We start from the raw sequence: 24,154 nt of genomic DNA, 5'->3' as shown, positions 1-24,154 counted from the left end.
CTCTGTCCTCTTCAATTGCTGAGGCATAAAAATGCTTATTAAAAAAAGGCAAATCACATATTCAAATAAGCAATTTTATTGCTTTCCCATAAAGTCCACAAAGAGCATCCAGCTTTTTGGATGTAAACGACCAGCCTGAGAACTTCAGATATAATCACCAAGGTCCACTGCACATTTCAGCTTTGAAATCATCCCGATGGTACAGATTCCAAAGCGTATTCTGGTGTGTTCCAATGGGGAGAAAGCTATATTTGGGAACAATCAGTGGCTTTAGGAAAAGTGGTACCTAATCAGGACAAGGTATTCTCATTTTAGGGCAGCGAATTTGGGTTTGAACTCCCAAAACTGTGGGTTGCTGCTTAAATCCTGGCAGTGAAGGTGATGGAGACAAAGGATAACCATTTTTCAAGACAACCCACCCACTCAAAAATACAACAACACACAAAGAACTGGCCAACTCAATGGCCAGAAACAAAGATATTCATTTTCGTATCTGAAGAGACCCAACTCCAACGCAAAGCCTCACTTTCAGAGCCTGATTTGAACTATTGCATTTTCTTGCCCGAATTTCGGAAGTTTCTGTATGTGTGGAGATTAAACCTTTGGTTTCACGACAGAGTACTCAGAAATCACTGCAAAGTTGTAATGGGGGAGGAGAGAGCACGACCTCTATGTTCTGGCAAAACAAACCAATTTCTAAAAGTTCTTTTGTCTTCCAAAATGTTAAACTAAGGTGACCAATTGTCCCAGTTTTCTAGGAACTGGGACAATTTCTGGATGCAGAATTTTCAGTCTTGAAACCAAGAGAGATTTTTTGGGCAAACTGTGATGAGTCAGTCACCCAGAAAGTCTCTTCTAGCCCATTCTTTGAATTTTGAATGCAACAAGATCAGGCACAACACCCAGTATAAGGATGGACACAAGCCCCCTGTGCTAAAGAAATAATATGATTCCTAGTGGTTTTAATGAAAATAACTACCCCAGAGCTTAAAAACAAAACAAAACCTAATGGTAACAGAAATGCTATGGATTATCTTTGGGCTATAAAGAAGAGAAGTTCATTCATTTGTGCCATATTTAGCTAATCCACATAACTAGAACCCAAATAAATGATCAAATGTCAGGGAGAGAGTGACAAAGACTATGATTAACACCTACAACCTAGAACCCCAAAACTCTGTCAGTAAAAGGGCTTCTTTCAGGGCCATCCCCAAGTCCCAAAGATTCTCGAAGACAAAAATTTACTATACTAAGGCAGTCGTCTGCTATCACAGCTGAGTGCCACACACAGGAAGGGAGGTCACTGTAAGTCACTGTAACTCCCTAATATACAAAATAAATTCAATGAAATATGAACTCATTCATTCCCAAGCAATTGACACCACCAACCACCTGTCTAGCTACTTTGCACATCCATGTTTGACTTTTAGGAGGAAAATAACAACCAACCAAGTTAAGTCAATGCCCAATCTTAAAAGTCCATGATGTATTGGACAGAGATTCAGGCCAATCACTTGCCCCTTTTTCTGGTTTTCTACAGTTCCAGTTCTAATGCGCATCACTGGCTTTCACAATGATGAGTTTTCAGCTCTGTGAGAGTCTTAGTTACTACAAAGACAGGGCTTCCATAGTCAGGCGAGTGACTCATCTTAGGAAGATTTACAGTAGTAATGACTGAAATCAAAAGGAGATTTTAACAATTCTTGACTGTTCTGATTAACCCAAATTTTTTAATATCTCACTCCTAACTATGAAAACTAATGTAAACAAAGAAAAAATTACTAAAAATTTTGTTATGGCTTAGCTGAGCCAGACAATTGGCTGTTATACAATAAACAGGAACTCTCCAAAATTACAATTCTATAGCTATTGCTGTCAGACATGCAGAAGATATGACAATGAACTAGATACTATACCAAGATTATAGCAGAGGTGTTTCTTCATGAGTCCTTAAATATTCCATCCAGGAGATTGGTAATTAATGCGTAGATAAGTACAGTTGACCCTTGAACAACACGGGCTTGAACTTCAAGAGTCCATTTCTATGAAGATTTTCTTCTACCTCTGCCACCCCTGAGATAGCAAGACTTTCAACCCTCCCTCTTCTTTCTCATCCTCAGCCTACCCACCATAAAGACAATGAGGATGAAGACCTTTATGATGGTGCACTTCCACTTAATAAATAGCAAATATATTTTTTCTTGTTTTTGATTTTCTTAAGATCATTTTCTTTTCTCTAGCTTACTTTTTGAAAGAATACAGTATATAATACATATAATATATATAATATATTAAATCAGTGTTAATCAACTGATAATATTACCAGTAAGGCTTCCGGTCAACAGTAAGCTATTAGTAGTTAAGTTTTGGGGGAAGTCAAAAGTTACACACAGATTTAACTGTGCAGGGGTCTGAGTCCCCAACCCCATGTTGTTCTAGAGTCAAGTATAATATATAAATAGACCCTAAGAAGTTGAGGATAAAATGGCAAAAACAGAGAAACAAACAAAAACAACTATAAGACAGTGCTTCCTACCTTCTTTTTGGAGTGGCTTCTTTCTTCCTCCTTCGTGGCTTTGCTGTTTTTTCCAGCACGGGACACCTTCTGGTCCCCAGACTGCTTGATGGTGATCTTGATCTCAGGTGGACATATATAGTTCTCCAAATTCTTTGGGGGTTTCTTAGCCCGCTTTGTGGTCTGAATCTTTAGCTTCAGACTTCCCTCTGTGAAGTTTGCCTCCTTGATAGAAAATTCCTGCTCTTCCAAACCATCTCCTGCCACCCATTTCTCACTGTCCGCATTGGAGTTGGAATCCACATCCCGCCCTGAGCCTAGTTCATCCTCCTCCTCTGGCTCCATGCGTTCTCCGGCCACCGGGATCCCCTTCCCAGGTCCTGGAGTGGAGAGCAAAGGTTCTCCTGCACAGCCAGGAGCAGCTGGGGGCTTGGCTGAGGAGACCGGCAGGAAGTCTGACTCGCCCCCTCTTTGCCGGGAGCTGCTTAAGGTCTCCCTGGACTCCATGACAATCTCTACAGTCTTCAGGAGTTCTCAGGAGGGGGAAGGGGAAAAGGGAAAAGGGAAAGGTGAGAAGAGAGGACACCCAAAATTCCAAGAACAAAATGGTCCAGTTGCTAGGGTCAGATTCCCAGGGATGGAGACACGATGAGGTGTTCAGAAGAGATCAGATCTGCAACTGAGAAGCAAAGAGACAGTTAGGCATGGCAGAAAGGAAAATGACCTCAAAGGTTACACAATCTAACTTCTAGAGGCCCCTTTCCACTTGTCTATGGCATCCAGAAAAAAAAAAAGTGATGGAAAAACATCTAACCAGAATAAGCACATCCCCAAATTAGATTTTACTAGAGCAGAGGGAAAAACACATTCACACATGCCTTCATAATGGATTGCTATTAATTTTATGGCTGTAGGCCCAAGAAAAAAGATAAGAGGTGCGAGTTCTCCAGCCCGGTAGCAAGCTAGAGGTTTCTTTATACTGAAGCTTCAGCCGTGAGTCACTGTTAAAACCAATCATGACGAAAGGGAAGTCTGAAGTATTGAGGCTCAGGTCTGCTGGAACTGTATTTGGTTGGCTTTTTGCACCACTTCTCTCTCACATATGAAGAACAGTTTGCAAAGCTGAGCACAACCCCCATGCTGCCTGGGCCAAACTCTCCACCCACTTGGAGGAGGGGCATTCAGCCTATCTCTTAACTGTTTTACCTTTATCATTTTTCACTATGCATTATTTCAATTATGCAAAGACCTCTCTATTTCTTCAAGCAAATGCAAAGCTTAGGTGTGAGGCTCACAAAAAGAAAATAAAAAGAGTTCAGTGGCAAATCTCTTATAACACTGTGATTAATGGAAAACAACCTCAACAAATGCTTCTACTGACATAAAAAGGAGGTATTTAATCATTATCAATTATTTAGATAAAAATAGCCTTTCTAGACAGTTGTAATTCCCTTTCTGGTTTCTTAAATGAAGTAGTATTGTATATCCACAGCAGCAAAGGAGAAAAAGGAAGAGAAGGAGCATTTTATAGGCCTGTGGAAGTGTCAGGAGTCCCCACAGGATCTTCCTCTCTACCTTCTTCCAAGATGAGAAGAGAAAAATCAGTTAGGCTCTCTCCAAACTATAACAGGATCAGCTAAACTTGCCTTCACACTTCTTCACCCCACGTTCCATTATTCCCAATTTCATACTCATAATTTTCAAAGCCCAAAAGGAAGCCCAAATGCTCACTCTCAAGAGAAAACCAAGAGCCCTGGGGCTACAAACATCACATCCTCCCGCCCTTAGGCTGTAGGCTGGATCACACTCAAGCCTTCTCAGCTGCTGAACACTTTAGTTTCCCAGCAGAAGACATAACTGTTCATCTTAGGTTTCTACCTCTGAGCCCATCAATTTAAAGAAGTGGCTGGCAAATGTGCCCAGCAGAAAATGCCCAACGCTGCCTGCAAAGCCACATTCAGAATAACCAAGAACTGGAAGTCTGAAGACCAGACGTTTGTCTTCTCTCTCCAGAATCAGCACATTTTTAGCTGACGCCCCATCAGGAAGCCAGCCAGGAAGGCAGCCCAGGCTCCAACATGGACCCTGCTCCCCAGAGAAGCCCAGGAGCATCAGCTACCGGAAAATGCCCAGCTTTGCAGAAAGATACATTTACAACTGCTTCCACTTCAGGGAAGATTCAATGAATACAGCTTTTCTAAAAAAGAAGAAGCTGCCTAGTGAGAGCATGAGCATCTTCACTGACACTGTTGAGCCAAAACTGAAAACAGCCACCTGTGACCCACGCTACAGGACGGACACAGTCTCCACTTTGGGAGGTGGGGAGAAGTTAGACCAGATGACACTTGATGTTTCTTTTACTGATAAGATCTTTGGTGTCATCTAGATTTATCTGCCCAATAACACACATCATTTTTAAAAAGTTATACTCAAGCTGACTTTACGGAGGCCTCTCTTACTAGTGTCAGACACCACCCCAGCTGTTGGAGACATCAATGTACCTCAGGGCATTTCCCCATTTGTCAAGTGGTAAGAATCCAGTAGGTCTTTCTCAGTGTGTATCCCAGATCCATGCAAATTGCAAGCCATGTTTTCTTATGGCAGTAATGTTCAGAGTCTATTCCCTTTGGCAGGAATCTCCAACGACATTTTAATTCTCTAATACCTACCTATAAAATCTCCCCAGGTAGATTTTAGGAGAAAAGGCAAGGCATATACATACAAAGTTCCTAAATGAAATCCATTTGGACCTTTGAACCAGAGTAGGGAAATGTATGTTACAGATTCTGTGATATAATAAAAGAAGGTGAACTCTAAACTTTAGATGAATTGATGGGCTTATACAGCGAATATATTATTAATATTAAGAAAATACCTTCCATTAAAAAAAGGTTCACTTCAGAGTGAAATAAATGAAACAATCATCTCTTACATTTAACTATGTGTACAAGACAAAGTTCCAAAACTTAAAATTCAAGTCATAAGAGATCCATAAAAAAAAAAAATTCAATTCAAAAATTTTTTTTCAGTTCTCCTCAAATCAAAATACTAAGATACAAGGAAAATACAATCTCTTTCCTCCAGGAAGTTATGCTTTTGATGGGAGATTTGACAAATCTCTCTAAAACAAAGCAGAACTTTATATGTACTATAAGAAAGGACAGAATCAAAAGGAAGAAAAAGTTTTTTCCACTTGGGCAAGGTGTAGACAGCTAGGAAACTACACAGAAAGGCTTCAAGGAGAACACAAGACAGATCTTTGATCTTGATGGAGGTTTCCTAGGAAGAGCAGGAAGAAGGAAGACGTGGCAGATAAAGGGAAGGCATGATGCCACGTCCCGGGCAGGTATGTGCAGGGTTATGCAGAAGAAAGAGGGAATTGATGTTTGGCTAGGAAGTATGGTAGAAACTGGAAACCTGTGAGAGATACGGCTAGAAATAAAAGGTCATGGCAAAGTCATGAACATCCTTGAATGTTGCGCTAATGAGTTTGGATTTTATCTTACAGGTAATGTGAAGCCATTTAAGGAATGGCAGCAAGGAAGGAATAATATCAAAGCTATGCTTTAGTAAGATAATTCTGGTACATGGTGTGAGGGTGGGATTCAGGGAAACTGATGTTAGAGGCAGGGGGCCATAAGAAGGTTCAGCTGAAATTTCCTTCATGTTGCTTGAAGACCCAAACCAGGGCAATGTGAGTATGTCATAATAAATACTGTAGGTAAAACAGTAATGCAGTTTCAAATAGCCTTAATCTTTAGGAATTCATCTATTCCAGACTTTTCATACTTGTCTCACCTTAAAAGACCAAAGCAAATTAGCCACCAACTTGCACTCACTACTCAAGTCAAACTAGTCTCCACAGCAATGTTATACATAGTTCTTTCGGTATTTTTCAAAATATACAGAATCTGTTCTTATATCCACTTCCTCTCATCCTTGCAATGCCGGCCACACAATTGGTGTTCGCTGAATGTTTGTTGCATGAAGGAATGAATAAACAAATGAATCAAAAGATCCCAAGCCTTTCCATATTTCCAGGTCATCCCCAAGTCTTCACTTCTCCATGGCAATATTCTGTAAACTCCAGACCATGGTGCTCACTCCTTGGCTGCACTGACATTGCACCCAGCTGTATAGTTCATCACTAAATACCAGCCTTGTATTGTCTTCTAGTTGTTTTGAGCATATAAATCTTATTTTTCTAACATGATTGCAGCTCAGCCTCAGGCTGAGACTAACTGTGGTTGTATAATGCTGACATTACCCATAGCACCCATTGCAGGACTAGGTGCTTGGAGGACTTCAAGGTTTTTTTCTGAATGAACATGGCTTCGCCCCCTGACAGCTATTCAAAGTCTTATAGTTCAAATTACTCCCACTGCAGCTCCACCCACCCAGGCAGCAGCCCTGGCTAAATTTGCTGCCTATCCTGAGGATTATAATCCAGCCCCTGGTGTCCATATGTGACCCTCATCTTAGAAAAATAAAATAAAATAAGCTTTCAAAAGAAACAGCAAAGAAACCTAACCTGTCTGTTTACTTCATCAGCACACAAAGCTGTTGTTCTCTTTTAGCTTTCTTCCCAGCACGTACCTGCCTCCTCAAATTCACAGTTCAGTTTTTTGGTGAGTCTGGGTGTCAACTGCGAGTCCTCTTGTGATTCAGCCCTGCCAAAACACGCGTGTGAGTACACGCACAGGCTCACGCACTCACGGAGTTGGGGAAGCCAAGGCAAGGTAAAAATGTTTTGCCTTGTCACATTCCAGCAGTCAGTGACTCCTCCTGAGGGGGCGGGCACACAATGGACACTCTGTACTTGGCTCAGGCCTTCAGTCCAACAAAAGTTAACCCTTCTATGACTGCCTGCAGGACTTAGGCAGGGCGGCAGTGGGGGCTGGGAGTGGAGGAGGATAGGAAAGATAAAATTGCTTAGGAGATAACAGCCTTGTCAGCCCCAAGCAAACAAAAGGGCAAGGAAAGGAAATAGATGTATTTGGAAAGAATACTGAGATAGGAGTCCAAAACTCAGTCTTTATTCCTAGCTCTGCTGTTCACAGGCAGTCAGATGCTAGACAAGCTACTCTGAGTCTTTTACCCATACTTTGTGGATCTCTTATGACCCACACTTGCCTTAGCAATGAATGGGTTGGGACTAAAGTCTCTTTCACACTCAACACTTTGTAATTTTGCCCTGCAGAGCCATAGACCTATGGGTACACTCCAAAATGAACAGCATGAACCTAGAGAATTATTTCTCCAAATGGCCAGGGGAATCCTGCTTGGCTAGATGTGTCTTATATCCAAATAAGTTCCAGAGTACTTCCTCCCTCCCCTCCAAAACTGCCAGATGGAATATTTTTTCCTAGTCTAAAATACATTCTCCAACTGGGGAACTCTTACTTATTCTGAAGCTTGGTGGAAATGCAAGTTCTTGAGCTCCACTTACTGAATCAGGGCTCCAGAGCTGGGGCCCAACACGCCGGTTTTTACCAAGCCCTCTTGGTGGTTCTGAAGGCCTAGAGTCAGAACCAGTGTCTTAGACTGTGCCTGGTCTATATGATTACCCTTGTCAAGCTGCTAGATCATATTATCGAGTACATGAGGGTATTTCTCCCTTACGGCAGTACTGTGAGTCTCCTGGGAACAGGCAGGACTTGGGTTATATTCATCCACATAATCCTAACACCTAGCACCATGCCCGACACAAAATGAACATTCAAGAAATGCTGGATGGCTGAATTAACAAATGAACAAAGCAACTCAAGCTGGGCTTCCCAGCATCATTCATTCACCTCGCTCTTCTGCTTTGCTCAGGTGCCATGTACATACAGGCCACTGTCATCCTGACTGTTGCTTTCCAAAAGGACAAGGTGGTAGAGATAGGGCCCTTAGTATATTCAACAGGAGCCAAAAGAAGTGAATTCCTGGCCTAGTTCTGCCACTTAGGAGCCCTCATAAGCCTCTTTCAGCCTCAGTGTCTCATCAACATAGTTGAAAAAAAAAATGATGGTTACCTGGCCTACTTCACTAGTTTATGGTTTTTACTTTTTAAAAATGTTTTACCGTATTTCTTGGTAGTAGAACTCCATGCTCCTTATTACAAAATAAACATGAACAACACACGCACCTCTTGGGTCTTAAAGGCAAACAATCCCAAATACAGGAAGAGTGCTCTGCTTCATTCCTGAAGTTTTGCAAACTTCCCCAAGCTCTTCATCCTCAGTCCTCCCTCGGCTCTGGACTGTGCAAATTCCCATACCACAAGGCATTTCTTTCATCTTCACACGTAAAAGACACTGGGTTGACTAGATAATTCTCAGGCTAGAACTTCTTGCCTCAAAACTTTGTAGAATGTCTTTCAGCATTTAAAGTAATGAAGAGAAAACAGAGGCTGGCCTGGTTTGGTTTCCTCTATAGGCAACTTGCTTTATGCGTTTATAATTGAAGACTTTCTTTTTCATTATGTTAGAATTTTATTAATGACAAAATGAGTGTAGTGTGGAGCTCTCTCCCTTTAATTTTCCTGGAACATAATGAGTCTTTTGCATCTGTAGATACAGGTTCTTTCTAGTTCAGGAATGTTCCCTTCAATTATTCCTTTGGCAATTTCTTCCATTAAAAGGTTCTTACTTCTTTCAAAGTTTTTCCTATAATTCTGAGTTTAGAGCTCTCATCTCTGTTCTCCATTTCTATCGTTTTCTCTCTCACTGCTTTTCTTTCCTTCTTTTGCCTTGTGGGAAAGCATACCCCAATCTGTTCTCCATAATACCAATTTGATTTGATTCTATTTTCCATGCCCCCTTTGCCTTTACTGACTTCACTGTGGATTCTTTAAATTCTGCAACTGCACATTTTGTATCCCTGCAATCTTTTACTTTATGCACCCACTTTTCAGTCGGCTCTAATGTCTTTTCATCACAGTATGCTCCCTCCTTGTTTCTTAATGTTTCCTCCTTGTTTCTTAATGCTCCTTTTCTATGGTTCATACTTCTTGTTGAAGATGCCAGGTAGCTTTCTGAAACTCTAATGTTGCTGTTGGATTAACTAATTTTCCTGATATTGTTCCTTTAACTCGTTTTAAGTGTTTCTTCTACCTCAGGAGGCCTTGTGTTGGATTCTGTTTCTTTGCTCCATGCTCTCATGAGGAGAGAGTCTAACCTACAGAGGAAGTACTGGACTACAGAGGAAGAACTGGACTACCTTCTACCCATTGTGAAGCCAGTCACATCCTCCTCTTCAAGTTAATCCTCTTATCAGAGACCATATCAAGTTCTAGTGAACAGTAACGAGGATGCACTGAAGCTAGTGCCTACGGGCTCATAAGAGCCCACTGTGTGTATCTCTCCCCAGCTCCACATTCAGTGGCATTAAGTTGGTAGCTTAAAACTCAGCCATGGGGCATGGTGGCTCATGTCTGTAATCCCAGCACTTTGGGAGGCTGAAGCGGGTGCATTACCTGAGGTCAGGAGTTCGAGACAAGCCTGGCCAACATGGCGAAAACCCATCTCTACTAAAAACACAAAAATTAGTCAGGCATGGTGGCACGCACCTATAATCCCAGCTACTCAGGAGGCAGAGGCAGAAGAATCACTTGAACCTGGGAGGCTCAGGGTGGAGACAGCCAAGATTGTGCCACTGCACTCCAACCTGAGCAAGGGAGCGAGACTCTGTCTCCAAAAAAAACCAACCAAACAAACAAACAAATAAATAAATAAAACTCAGCCATGGTGGGAGTGTTTACACCATAAGAACGAGCAAACTTTACAAGCCAGTGCTTTTAAAAAATCTGGAGTGTTAAGCATATACTAGAATACCACTGAGAGTACACATCCATCCACTATCGTGTTGCTGAACTGAGAAGAGTCTTTTCTGTTGGATTCACAAAACCAGCTGAACAGCTACACTTCACAATATGCCCTGTGACAAAGACTCCATGCTCACCTCAGAGCTTTACTTGAAGCAACATCTCTGCCCAGAAGTCAATGCCCTACTTCCACTCCTCCCAGAACTCCCCTTCCCACTCTTGTCCATTTGTTTTCTGAAAGCTATAGTCTTTGAGAATATGCATAATGACATCAGGGAGGGAAGTCTTTAACTGGCTTTGTTCAAGCTTCCCATACAGTAGACTTGATGACTGCCTGCTTTTCTGGTTGACAGAAACCGTGCATCTTCTGATTAAGAAGGCAAACGGTGTAAAAAGATGGAGTGTGATCCTACCTAATTACAGATGAGGAAGAGATTGTATTTTTCACCTAGACTCACTGGCCTATAGTTATAAGAATCTCTTGTCAGATTCCGGCAAGAGACTGACTGTCTGACTTTGGCTTTGGGAGTGGTTGATTATTCATCCTTCTTTATGTCTTCTAAGGTATTTTGGTGGGGAGTCACAACTGACTTCATGAGACTTTGCATGCACCTGGAATCTTCCTCTTGCTCCCCTGGAGTTAGCTCTTCTTCATTACTCAGGCTGAGGTTAAATGCCTCTTCCCTGAGCATCACAAACCAGATCATAACTCACCATTTTGTGCCTTTGTAGGCTAGAACTTGTCTTTCCTAGCATTTATTATATAATTAAATATTTGCGCCATTCTTGGTTTCAAACTCTGCCTTCTCCACTAAATAAGCCCTTGAAGGTAAGATCTGTGCCTATTTGGCTCACCATGGTCATCCCCAGGGCCTGGCACAGTTCCTGATACAGAGAGACACTCCAAATTATTCGTTCAGTGAATGCTGAATGAGAGGTCAGACAGACACCACTTGACTCAGGTGCCTATTACTGAGTAATCTTTCCGGAATTCCTTCCTGCTGCAGAAACACCCAGAGTAAATGCTCCATCAACACTGGTAAATCCAGCAAGTGTCCCAGCTCTTACCTAGCTCTCAATCGGCAAAGGCAAGAGCAGCTCTACACCACGGTTCTCTGACCCTGCAGATACATCAACTGTCTACAGCAAAGGACAAAGCTCCTGCTTAGTGGTGTTTTTATACTCTGCACTTGCGTGGTATGTTCCTGATCACATTTTACCTCTTCCAAGCAGCATTTCCAGAGTACTTCACATACCACATGCTCTAGCAGCATCTCATAAGCTGCAGATCTCCCAAGTCCCACTGATGGGCATTACTGTATATGATTCCCTGATAGGTCCTCTGGTTGGCTGGTCCTTTCTCTTTTCTCTACATGGTTAACTCTTGTTATCCTGCAAGAATTGGGTCACGTTTCACCTCCTTCACGGAGACTGGTTGGACCCTCCTTTTCTACCTCTTCCTGCATACACATGTGCACAGACATACACACAGACAGACAGACAGACAGACAGACACAAACACACGGTCTTTCTCTCACTTCCCTGGTCATTCTGCTATCACAAAGCATTTGGCAAGCTCCGTTTCAGCATTTTATTTACCTGTCTATCTCTCCCACTAGACCATGAGCTCCGTGAGGACAGGGCTATATTTTAAATGCGTCTCTGCACAGTTCGAAGCATAGAGAACACTGGGAGTAACCGTCCAACAGTAAATGTTCAAGACATGTTTCTCCTTAAAAAGAAAAATGGAAGCAGTTCTGATTTGATGTCATAAGTTTAGATTTCTTAGCCTCTCTTTCCCACTTAGTAATTGTGTTCTTAGGAAACATTTTTAATCTTTGCAAGTCTCATTTGGAAATGGGGTAATAATTCTACCTGAAGGGTTGTTTCAAGAAGTAATTAAAGATAAATGAGATAATAATTATGAAAGAACATACTGGGATCACCTTAGTAAGTGTGCAAATTTTTTTGTTACATTTGATTTACTTCTATAGTCAGTCACCACTCCAGCATTTGGCTAAGTGCTGCCCTCTCTTCTAAGACTCCAAGTCAAGCCCTGAGGGACAAGAGTTGAAGACCAACCTCCTCCATCTTCCTACACAGTGAGAAGCACAGACAACTAGTTTCCTTTGTATCTGCTAACCTGATCATTTAGCTGTTGTTTGATTATTGCTCTTCTCTTGTTTCCAGTTTGTCTCATGGAGGAAATAATACTGGGTACAGTCAGGAATTCCACATTCCAATCCCTCCTCCACCATTTAGAGCTGGTGGCCTTGGGCAAGTTCCTTTTTCTCCCTAAGTCTTCCCATCATTATATGTAGAATTGGGATCAGAGAACAAGAGTTCAGCTCTGTGGCCCCTTCCAGCTCTGACATTCCCAGGTACTGAGCCTTGTCTCCTCAACGAGAAGCCCTTCAAAGCCAGGGCTGGTACCTTTCACCTCTTTTTCAGATTCTGCTGACTCTGGCTGGACTGGCTGAGCCTAAGACAAAACTAAGCATATGCTATTGTTCTCTGTACTCAGGGATCTCTATGATAAGGAAAGGAGATTAAACTTCTGAGACCTGAGGTCTAACGTACTATCCATTAAACAACAGTTCCAGCTCTAGCTGCAAAAAACAGTGTCTCCTCTGGGAACCAATAACACAACACAACAGCATGACCCTTGTGTCTTTGCTCCCTGGGGAAAAATCTCTACAGTCCTGCCTGGGCCAATCAAGTTTGCAGGTTGAGCTCTGGCTTTGATGAGTTACTTGTGCCTGTGTTCCTCTGTGCAGTCAAGGAAAAGTGTTCTGTAGTGAAAGGGTGGGGAGGGGGGTGGTTAAACATTACCACTAACTTGTGCTGAGCTCTTTACAGTCATTGTCAATTTAATTCACACAACAGCACTGTGATGCAGAAGATCTTGTCCTCATTTTACAGACCTGGAAATTAAGGTCCAGAAAGGTTAATGATTTACTCAAGAGCACACACTTTCTGTGCCAGATTCACAATCAAATAGAGGTATATATGATTACAAAGCCTCTTACTTTGACATCATGAGGTATCTGAAACACAAAGTGATGCCAACTTTTGACCAAAAGTTATTAGTTGCTTCTACATATATGAGTTCTAAAACCAGTGTGCCATCTGAATTGCCACGTCACTTAAACTCTCTTAGGCATCAGTTTTCTCATCTGCCTTTCCTAACGCTCTTCACAGAATCTTGCAGGAAAAAAAAAGGTAAATAATATGTGCAGCACAATGCCAAAATAGGTTAAATATAGTAGATTTGAAAGAAGTAACTGTGACCAAAATATTTCCTGTCCACATAGGATGGAGAGATTCACATGGTAAAGAAAATAATCTGAATTGTTAACATATATCAGGTATTCTCTAAGTTTATTTACGTTTTTCATCTGATTTAAGTTTATTATACTATTTAACCATGATTTATTCTCTGATTTTAACCCAGAGACATATCCATTTTACAGATAAGAAAATTAAAGTTGAGGGATGTGTTGAAATCACAGGAGAAGTGGTGTCTGACTCCAAATGTTATTTTAACCATAGAGCCACCAGTCTTCAAATACTCGGTATTACTGGTCCCTGAAAACTCTGGTCCTCCACCACACCATTTGCAAATTGAGAATGCAAATGGTAGACATATTTGGAGGCAATGAGGATAAACTGAACACTCTAACATATTAATAAAGTCTTTCAAAGCTTTCTAACTTTCACCTCACTACCTGTTCAGTTTTAATTCAAATTCCTTGACTTCTCAATCATCTGATTCAGCCATTGCTTTGTTCATCGTCATTTCAACATAAAGCATAATCTGGCACATAATATGTTTGTGCTTCTGCTGCAAAGGTGATGCTAAGCATACCAGAGAACTAAACAAATACTAGCTCCACTTCCCTTTCTCTGTGATATACCTCCTCTAGCTATCTTGTACTGTCATTAAACATTGCCATGTTACTGAATCTTCTATATTTCCTTCTCCAATTATACATTAAACACTTGGAAGTAAGTACCAGTATCATAGAGTTTTATGTTCCCCAGAGTGGCCCATCCCCATTCCAAATGCTTATATATCATTTCATTTCTTATTCTAAAGTTACCTCTTTTGAACCCCAGGCTGAGGAGTTGGTAGCGGACAGGACCTAGCAGCGGGAGGCAGTCAGCTGTCAGCATTCTTTCATGTGTGGTATGTGTGGAAGTCTCTGACAGGCACACCCACCTGCTCCCCAAGACTGCTCTTCCTGCACTTGGAAAGCTGTGGGCATGCCTCCCAATTTCAGCTTAGGGGAGATGAATCCTTGGCCTGTTTCTCACAGGACACCATCCCATCTGTCTTGCTGCCTTACACTCCACAGAGCCCTATGCTGAACTGTTCTCCTTTCTGCCTCTACATTCCCAAGTGGATGATCTTCCCTGGTGCTCCATACCTACCCAAGACTATTCCATTGTCGATGACTCAGCTCAAGTTCCACCTACTCCTGGAAGCTTTCTCTGATCTGACTAACTCTTGGAGATACTAATTCCCTCGGGCTCCCACTACAATTCAGCATTTAGGCGTACAGGGCTGGCTGCTGCTCCTCCTCCCCTGGTTTTCATGAGCTCGTAGAGTATCTTTCACTCCATCTCTTGGGATCCCCACAGCACGTATCAGAGTCTGGTCACAATCAGTAATAATGTCAATGAACAAACCAATTTTTGCTAAATCAGAGAGTTGGAAACTTGATTAGTTTGAATTATAACAGGTATATTGAGTCCAAAATAGAGGGCCCTGGGTTTTATCCTTCTCTTTGTGGACAGAAGACCTCAGACCATAAAGGTGTCTGCTGTAGGGGTGTCTGCCCCTCAGTGTCAGCCATCTTCAGGGCTGTGCTGCTTCTGCGAGATGCAGTACATGTTCAAAATTAGTATGTGTTTCCTTGAGGCAATTCTCAAATCACATTTGAACTCTGTCCCCCTGCTGCCCCTATGCCAAAGCTATTCTACCCACCAAGAATGTCCCCTTGTTCTACATCTTCCATCAAATCCTAAATGCATACTCTGAAATCTTCCCTGACTATACCTTAAGCCTGATCACACAAATAGCAAAATTCCATTTTGGATCATGCTCCTACTTTGGCTGCAGAAGAATACTTTCCATTTCAGCAAAGCACGTATCTGCAGATACACTGCCCACTCTGCCAGGACAAAAGCCACATCTCATAGCAGGTCTTTCCCAACCAAGTATACCAGGCACAATGGCTCACACAATCTGCAATGCTGATATTTTAATAAATATTTGTGGATCAAAACACCAATCGCAATAGAGCTCTAAAGTGTAATGAGTAGAAAGGTTCACAGAGTTTCACATCAAATCATCCCTTTTAGTCACTACTATTAATCAATACTTTTTTAAAAATCAAAGGTCTTCACCAGGCATGGTGGCTCACGCCTGTAATCCCAGCACTTTGGGAGGCCAAGGCAGGCGGATCACAAGGTCAGGAGTTCGAGATCAGCCAGGCCAACATGGTGAAACCCTGTCTCTACAACAAATACAAAAAATTAGCTGAGCATGGTGGCGCACACCTGTAATCCCATACTTGGGAGGCTAAGGCAGGGGAATCACTTGAACCCAGGAGGTGGAGGTTGCAGTGAGCAGAGATCATGACAGTGCATGACTCCGTCTCAAAAAAACAAAAAGAACAAAAAAAGAAAAAAAAATCAAAGGTCTCATTGCTCAAATAACAATAGGTCACAGAAAGAGACACCAGCAACTGTACGGGACCTGCCACACAGATTTCACTATTCTGCTACAAGCATATTGGTGCCCCCATTGCTTCTGATGAGCTACTATGTTGGCTGCATCAAATTCAGCTTCTCCATCTCAACCATTCTCCAAGCCACAAATTCAAACTCCAAGAAGCTCCTTTCTACTGACAGAACTGAAAATCATTGGCAGATAAAGGGAATATTGAAGAAATTGCTTTTTACTAAATTTGGCTAACAATATTACAAGCTCCTTTTTCATCCCTAATCCTTTACTAGATCCTGGGGTAAAAGCAACTGTAGCATTTCAGTGGCTTGAAAAGGCTTCCTCTTCCTAAATATCCAACCAGTATGCTCCCAGGTACTTCATCAATCCCACAGAACTTTTACATTACCTTAGGCCAAAGCCCAATTTCCTTGATCCTACTCCAACCCAAATCAAAGAAGGCTCTGGTTTTGCAGACTGTAGGTCACTGTATCTGATCTCAAAATGCACACAAAGCAACCTATTGGCTATTATTGAACACAGGCTGCAATGTGGCAGGGCAGACCAGGTGCTGTGGGGAGGGAGAGGACATCCCAGGAACCCAGGAATGGCCCGAGACTTCATGCTCTTTAGAATCTACATGGAGAAATGACATCCAGCCCCCTAGATCCATGACATGAGTAAAGTATCCATAGCAGGGTTTCCAGATGCCACCTGACAGGAAGCAGCAGCAAAGCCCAACTACAGAATATATTCTGGACTTCCTAGAAACTGTCTTCATCTGTTCCGTCTCCCTTGATTCAAGTCAGTTATTTTACCAAAGAGAACCAGTTCAAAAGAGATGTGGATAATGTAATCCCTTTCTTCCTTCCACATTACTTTTAGTGGTATGTTCTCACATTCAGCTCACCATTGCTTCCTCTCCCCTTCCCAGTCCTCCAAGACTGACTCCAGTGTTCTAATGAGTGCTCACCCCAATTCTACTTACCCCAGGCGCACCACCTTCCCTTTCTGTAACTCTTTCAGCCCATCAAACATTTAGCAAAGTGCATAAATCCTCGGTGGGATTGGTTTGGACAGTTGTTGAGGGTGTCTTTAAAGGGATTTGAGGAGCTCTGACCTTTAAGAAATCCTTAACATTCCTAGGACACCTCTAGCTATAGAATCACAGAATTTTAGAAGGGACACTCTATACCAATCCAAACTTTTTTACTGTACAACAGTAGAAAGGCAATGTAGCTTGTCCCACATCATATGCTAATAGGTGTGAGCCCAGGCTGCTTTCTGCCTCAGACTTCTTGACCTCTTAGGCCAACCAGTTGCACCCAGCCTCCTCAGCCTTCTCTGTTTTCCACTGTGGCCAGACTCACACCATCACTGAAGAGCGGAAAAGCACTTGGACTTAAGCAACAAAGATGACTGTATGGTTAAGTGCCAAAATGAGCAAGATGGACAAAAAATACAATTGGAATTTTCAGAGAAAGTCAAGAGCTATGTGTGTTAGAGTCACAGTGAGACTCTGGTAGGCACTATTATTATTAATAAATATTTGATGACTGAATGAGTGAATCGGTGACTGAAAGGATGCACATTTGGTAAAATATGCTTAACTCTTAAACTTTAAGGGAGAAACTTTGGGTTGATAGCCCCTGAAAGGCAGCCGAAAATATAAAAAGCCATTATCATTGGCTTAAAGTAGTTACTATTCACACTGTCTATACTGTGTTGCTTCATAATGCAGAGCATTAATACACCTTAAACAACACTGACTTTCAATATTCTGTCTCTTCATAAATGCTGTGATTCATTCAGGAAACAAAAAAATCATTCATAAATAAGGTTCAGGGCTGTGTAGGAAAACCTGTCCCCTTCTTTAAGGGCTCAGAGCTTGGGGGTGTAAGTGACAACAAACAGCAAGGCAGCATGAGCTGGGTGCCTTGCTCTGGGAACTTGGGATGAGGAGCTGAGAGCTGGGAGGAAAGAACTAGTTAGCCCCCAGGGAGGAGGCTGGGTGCAACTAGTTGGCCTAAGAGGTCAAGGCTCTGGTTATAAGGGACCAGTCAGGGCACTTTCCACCTGGAGGTGACAACACAGAGACAGCTGAGGTGTGGAGGCAGGAAGATGTTCAGAATGTCCAGAGTCAGTGAAGAAACCAGTCTGACAACAGAGCCTCGGGCATATTGCATAAAATCGGGGTTCAATCGAGAACACTGCAAAGTGCCTGCTGCTGGCTGCCAGACAGGGCAAACCAGCTCTCATGAGAAAGGGTAAAAGGAGGGACACAGAAGAGTCAGGGAACAAATGGGCTGTGAAGAACTTTCCTGATTCTGGAGAACTTACTGGATTTGCTGGGACGGTGGCAACCCTGCTATTAGTTCTTTTCTTTAGAGAGGCTAGAAATTCTGTCCTGAGTGCCATTGCTTAAGTACTGCAGTTTCCTGATGGAAAACCTCCCCCTCATTCTCTCCACCTTGCCTCCCCTCCTTATGTATTTGCATATCTTTTTCCTTTTCTCTTGCTGATCCTTAACTCAAAGAGCATTTCCCAAATACTGGGACATCTTTGAGTCCAACTGGATGTTACCTGAGACTTTGAGTCTCAAAAAGCACATGGCATAGTAGGCATCTAATAATTCAACATATACAGTTATATGGACATCGGTTGAATTATTAGAACACCAGGAGCCCTTGTGAGCATTTCTGATCACTCCAAGGGGTTATTAATTACTGGGCTATGGCAACAATAATCCCAGGCACCAGTTTCCAGGAGGCAGCATGAAAATCCTCCCAGAGTTCAATTACAGAAATTAGCTGGTATTATTTAATCCTTGTAACCCCCATGAAGTAGGCAGGGTAAGCATCTTTATCTTTATTTTACTGATTAGGTTCCGGAGGCTCAGAGAGGTTAACTGACTTGATGGGGGTCATTTAACTGGGAAGTACGGGGACACGATCCAAAGCGGATCTTGTCACTTCAGATGTGAGGCTCTTCACACTTTGCCACAGCCGTCTGGCCCCAGGTTGGCCACCAACTTGTGTCATTTCAGGCAACCCAGTGTATCAGTTGCCTCATTCTCTGAAAGGAGATAAAATGCTTATCTGGCCTTCCTCCTTAGGAGAATCAAGGGGGCGGAAGCCATATAAAGATATTTTTGAAAAGAACAAAATGCCATGCATATGAAAGGGGGTATTTTTGGTGGGAAAAGATAAGTTGGATCAGAGAAGCATTTTTCCAAGCTGACAAAGTTCTAAAACTCTTATCTGCTCACCATTCATCCCCTATTCTCCCTCAGCACTTGGAGTGGCAGAGCCTCTGCCTACCTGAGGGTCAGCTCAGCTGGTTTTGCCTACAATTGTTTTACCCGGGTCTGCTGATCATTAACCATCACTGGGCTCCTGGGAGGGGGTGGCGGCTACCTCCCAGAGGACTCTGTGGACTTCAGGGCTGCTCACATTCTTTACCTGGTATCATTTGCTGTGAACAGGGTAGGAAGTCAACTGCTGGTTTCTAAGCTAAGGGCCATTAAAAAAAATAATAGTTCCTCAGCCAGGCGCGGTGGCCCACGCCTGTAATCCCAGCACTCTGGGAGGCCAAGGCAGGTGTATTACCTGATGTCAGGAGTTCAAGAGCAGCCTGGCCAACATGGTGAAACCCCGTCTCTACTAAAAATACAAAAATTAGCCAGGTGTGGTGGTGGATGCCTGTAATCCCAGCTACTTGGAAGGTTGAGGCAGGAGAATCACTTGAACCCAGGAGGCAGAGGTTGCAGTGAGCCAAGATCACGCCACTGCACTCTAGCCTGAGTAACAAGAGATAGACTCTGTCACAAAAATTAATTCATTAATTAATTAATGGTTCCTCAACCTTAGATGGTACCCTCTAATGGGGGGGGAACCCTCCAAAAAAAGAGCTGTTCCGGACTGAACCTACAAAACTTCTAAATCAGAACAGTAAGGACCAGAAGCTTCGACTCAGTCATCTATGATCACAGTCCCCCAAAACCTTCTGCAGCCCTGACATGATGTATCTCAGGGGGGGCATCAAAATCTAATAGAAAGTTCAGTAAAAAGGAAAAATGAAAACTCAGAGCTAAGCAAAAGTGCAGATTGGCATCATTTTTCTGCATTCATGAATTGTAGTCTGTGGACATCCTGGTGTGTTTTCTTTCCTGCACTTCTCAGGTATATGGCAGGCCAAAGTATGTGCAACTTTATGAAGAGTTTGTAAAACACCAGGGTTGCCTTTAAAAACCACTCTAAAAGAAGCCCAAACTTACGGCAATAGGCATGATGGTAGCACTCCTTATTCCTGGCCTAAAACATTTTGGGAAACTCACTAGGTTTCAACACATGCCACAGGATAGGAATGGAATTGGATTGTTTTGCTCCCTTCACAGGAACCCCAGGACCAGATAAAATGATGTGCATCGAGACCTCTGTGATGCTTCCTTTCTTCAGCCCAGCGCTGCTAACTCTCCAGGGCAGCCTCCTGTCCTCCCACTACCAGCCCCTGATAGGACTCTCCCATACACTGAGTGCCTGAACAAACTCAATAACACTATCTCATTTTTAAAGCACTGCAACTCCTCCTTACAATACTAATGTGTTCATAATAATTTACCCCATTCTTCTGGCAGAAGCAAAACTGAAGCAACTTGAAATGCCATCAGCAAAAAGTTATTTATTTCCCATTCCTGAGCATCAGAGAAAACAGGGTTTCATTGGCTGGATCTGCCTTCAATAGCTTTCTGGTTTCAATTTAAACTTCAAGTCTCCAAGGAAAAAAACTGGCATTCTGGGAGGTCCAGGCCCAGCCAAGTTTCAGTGTCTCCACAGGAACCCAGAAAGGATGCCCTATCCAGCTAGCTATTTCTCATCTGCTTCCTTTTGCATACTATATAGAAGCTTTGGAGCAGAGATTGAAGTACAACTAAAAATAACGACCACATTGAGAGAACTCTCCTCTCCCAGAGGTACACTTTTGTGCCAGATAAGTATCGATTCATCCCATAGAGGAATTCAAAGTTAAAAGGAGAAATGGAACAGGGAATCCAGGGGAAAGTACCTATCTATTTATTTCTTTTTCAGCAAAATCTTGCCTCCTGCCTCTCCCCACTCACCATTTTCAACTAAATCCTAAGACACTCCCAAGCACTGTTTTCCTTTTTCCCCAACCCTCATTTAGATCAGGTGATTTACAAAGTAGCTCACTCCGAGTAAGGCAAGTCCATGACCAGAAGCCCTTATGGCAGCAGGGCCTGTGGTTAACTTAAAGATACCTCTAAGTTCCCCTGTGCGATGTCCAGAACTGGGCCTTCCAGCAGAGCCTTCCTATGTAACATTCTGATGTTAACACACAAAAGATCAAATTACAGCCCTTCACTTGCCTAGCCCTCTCATGAACATATAAGGTAGTTGATATTTTCCCCCAAGCTAGAACCCCTTCTTAACCGACACTCCTGCCTCTCAGACCCTCCTCCTTATGTTCGCTGCAAGCCATCCCCTCCCCCACCTCCAGTTTGTTTATTCCAGAGACACATCTATTTTCCCAGCTAAGAGAGACGAGTCCCTTTCCCTCCTCTGGCTCCCGAAGGCGCATTCGCTCACCACCTCCTCCCCCAGCTCAGCTCAGGTTACTGTAGTGGCTAGCAACTCCCACAGCCCAGGTCTAACACCAACTCAACTTCCCAAGACCAATAGTTTGTTTTGGTTTTGGTTTTGTCACCTTAATGGGGGAGGAGAGATCTTGTGCCAAGCAACACTCTGGGTACCTGGTCTCCATATCTTTTGGGGCTACATTCCCTGCAGTTTGCAAATACTCTGTTTAAGCACACTTGATTTCTTCTTCCTCTTCCGACTTTCCCCCAAACACTCTGTCTTAATACCCTTTTCTGGGAACAGGCAATGAGACTAAACACAGGGGAAAACAGCACCTCACCTTCGCTCTGAAACCTGGGAATCGCACGTCAGAGCAAAACAGCTCATGCCTCCCTCAGGGTTGAGGATGGTAGAAGCCACAGAAATCATGAAAAAGGGGAGGGAGTAACCTGGGATTGTAAACTAGCTACATCTTAAAAGTGCTACAAACTTTCTCCTCCCTCACACGCCCCTGGCTGGTTGCTCCGCCTTCCCATCCCAGCTGGGGTGTGCAAAGGAAACTGTCCCAGGAATGCCCAGGTCTGGTCCAGTGTTGCAGATGTGGCCTGCACACAACACTGCCCGTCCTCTCCAAATACCTCTGCTCTACCCCATCCCCTTTCTCCCACAACACACACTTACATGCTTTGCACATGAAGATGAATTTGGATGGGGCACAGGAGATATACCTATTTACTAAAGGAAGGTAAGAGATGGTGCCAAATTGGCAGATAGTTTTGGTGACAATACAGAGACTTCAAGAAATTAGTTTTTAGTATAAATCTACAGAAAAAGAAGAAAAACAGGATGAAGAGTGAAGGAATGAACAGAAAAAGAAGGAAAAAGAAGAGAAAAACAAGCAATGCCAGTGGACTCCAACTAAACTTTAAGGGGAAAGGTGTGGATAGTTGGCAGGAGGTGGGGGGAGTGTAGGGGCTGGAAGGGAAAGGTATCTGCTGTAGAATTCCAGAATAAACTGCCCTTTTGGAGGAGAGTTTCTGCAGGGATAAAGAGACACACAAATTGCCCTTTTAGCGTTAGATGTCAACCGTGAGATTATCAGGACAGTTTATTTGAAACGGAAACGAATCGGAAATCCTTCCCACAACAGTCCTTTTAGACAGACACACACCCTGAGAATCCAACACAGACACACATAAAGAATAAATGCAGCATCAGGGGGCAATAAGAACTCCCTTTCCACACTCCCAATACCTCTAGCCTCATCTATTTCCAATTGCACAACTTTCAATCTCCAATGAAAATATTTCCAGTTGGATCCGATTTCAGACTTGTAGTAAGCGGTCTGGATGGGGGGGCGGGGGGAATAGGTGCTGTACTGTGCAGGGGAGGGGGGCTGGAAGACAGTATTTCGGCAGTTAACTTATTTTTTTTAGAACCAGCATGCTCTACCGATCAGAAATTGCTATTACCCAACAATGCTTCCATCACAAACAGACACTGAAAACAGCATCCCCGTTATCACCATCTTGCTAAAGATCTGCCCGGTCCAGTTTACCTGACTTTGTCCCTGCGGAACTTCTCAGACAGTATTTCGGTCAAAGAGAAAATGGTTTGGAAGACAAAAACAATAAATCGATACCGAAGGGTTCCCTTTCCGGAGTGATTTCCCACTGGAAACCACCGAACCGAACGGGGAAGCCTGCCGTTCATTCCCAAGCCCACGGCTCCTCTAGAAACGCACACAATGCGTGCTTTCAAAACGGCATTCGTCTGCTTTTAAGGGAATTCCTATCTTTTCAGAGTCCCAAAACCAGAGAGCATAAGAAAGAGACTCAAATCCATTGATTAAGATTTTTAAGAAAAAGACTAACACACAGCCACAACACAAGCACACACCAACCTTCGCCGGCTGGACCACTTCTTGCCTGTTCTTCTTTCTATTAACGACACGTTAGATTCTGATACATTCCCCCCCCAAAAAAATCCAACTAGGTTACAATGTAGCTCTCTAGCTCCACTTAACCTGCAAGTTACAAAGAGAGAGAAAAAAAAAAAAAATCCTGCCTTCCCACCCCTTTCCTTACCCCCACCCCCTCCCCCTCCCGAGTCCACTCCACCAACGCCAAACCCGCCAGCCCCGCCAGCCGGCGGCAGGACCGAGGGAGGGTGCAAAAGGCGGGGGGCGGAGGGGGGGGGAGATCAGATTAGGCGAAACTCAATAAGCTCCCAGCCCTCCAGCCCAAAGCTTCCACCATCGCCTCCACCAACGAGCCACTCCAATTGAGCCAGCATCGCCGCCCACCCGCCGGCCCGCCGGAATCGCGCCCATCTCCTGCAACCTCGCCCGGACCGGCATCCCGCCCCCTCGGCCCGGTCTCCCCCTTCCCGCCGGGTGCAAAGTCAAAGACCCAGCAAGGCGACGTGAACTTTTGCATGCAGGGCACACACGTCGCCCCCGGTTCCGGGCGTGCGGGGGCCCGCGGCGCAGGGGGAGGCTGGGC

The 24,154-nt window shown here is 43.4% G+C and overlaps 1 protein-coding gene across 2 annotated transcripts in view; it reads right to left on the bottom strand.

Moving 5' to 3' along the window:
- Positions 1 to 23,677, bottom strand: part of SETBP1 (SET binding protein 1) — a 383,555-nt gene extending 359,878 nt beyond the window's left edge. Inside the window, exons 1-2 of one of the 2 annotated variants that reach the window (XM_011949328.1) lie at positions 23,554 to 23,677; positions 2,537 to 3,194 (exon numbers count right to left, since the gene is read on the bottom strand). In XM_011949328.1, coding sequence (XP_011804718.1) covers positions 2,537 to 3,022 — 486 coding nt within the window. In that variant the 5' untranslated portion in view covers positions 3,023 to 3,194; positions 23,554 to 23,677. Of the gene's footprint in view, positions 1 to 2,536; positions 3,195 to 7,046; positions 7,226 to 23,553 lie in introns of those variants that run through there. The other variant, XM_011949329.1, reaches the window with a different exon arrangement.
- Positions 23,678 to 24,154: the final 477 nt, after the last annotated feature.

The sequence above is a fragment of the Colobus angolensis genome, unplaced genomic scaffold (genome assembly GCF_000951035.1).
Source record: "Colobus angolensis palliatus isolate OR3802 unplaced genomic scaffold, Cang.pa_1.0 Scaffold299, whole genome shotgun sequence".
Taxonomy (NCBI): Eukaryota; Metazoa; Chordata; class Mammalia; order Primates; family Cercopithecidae; genus Colobus; species Colobus angolensis.
This window is presented reverse-complemented; position numbering and strand designations above follow the sequence as displayed.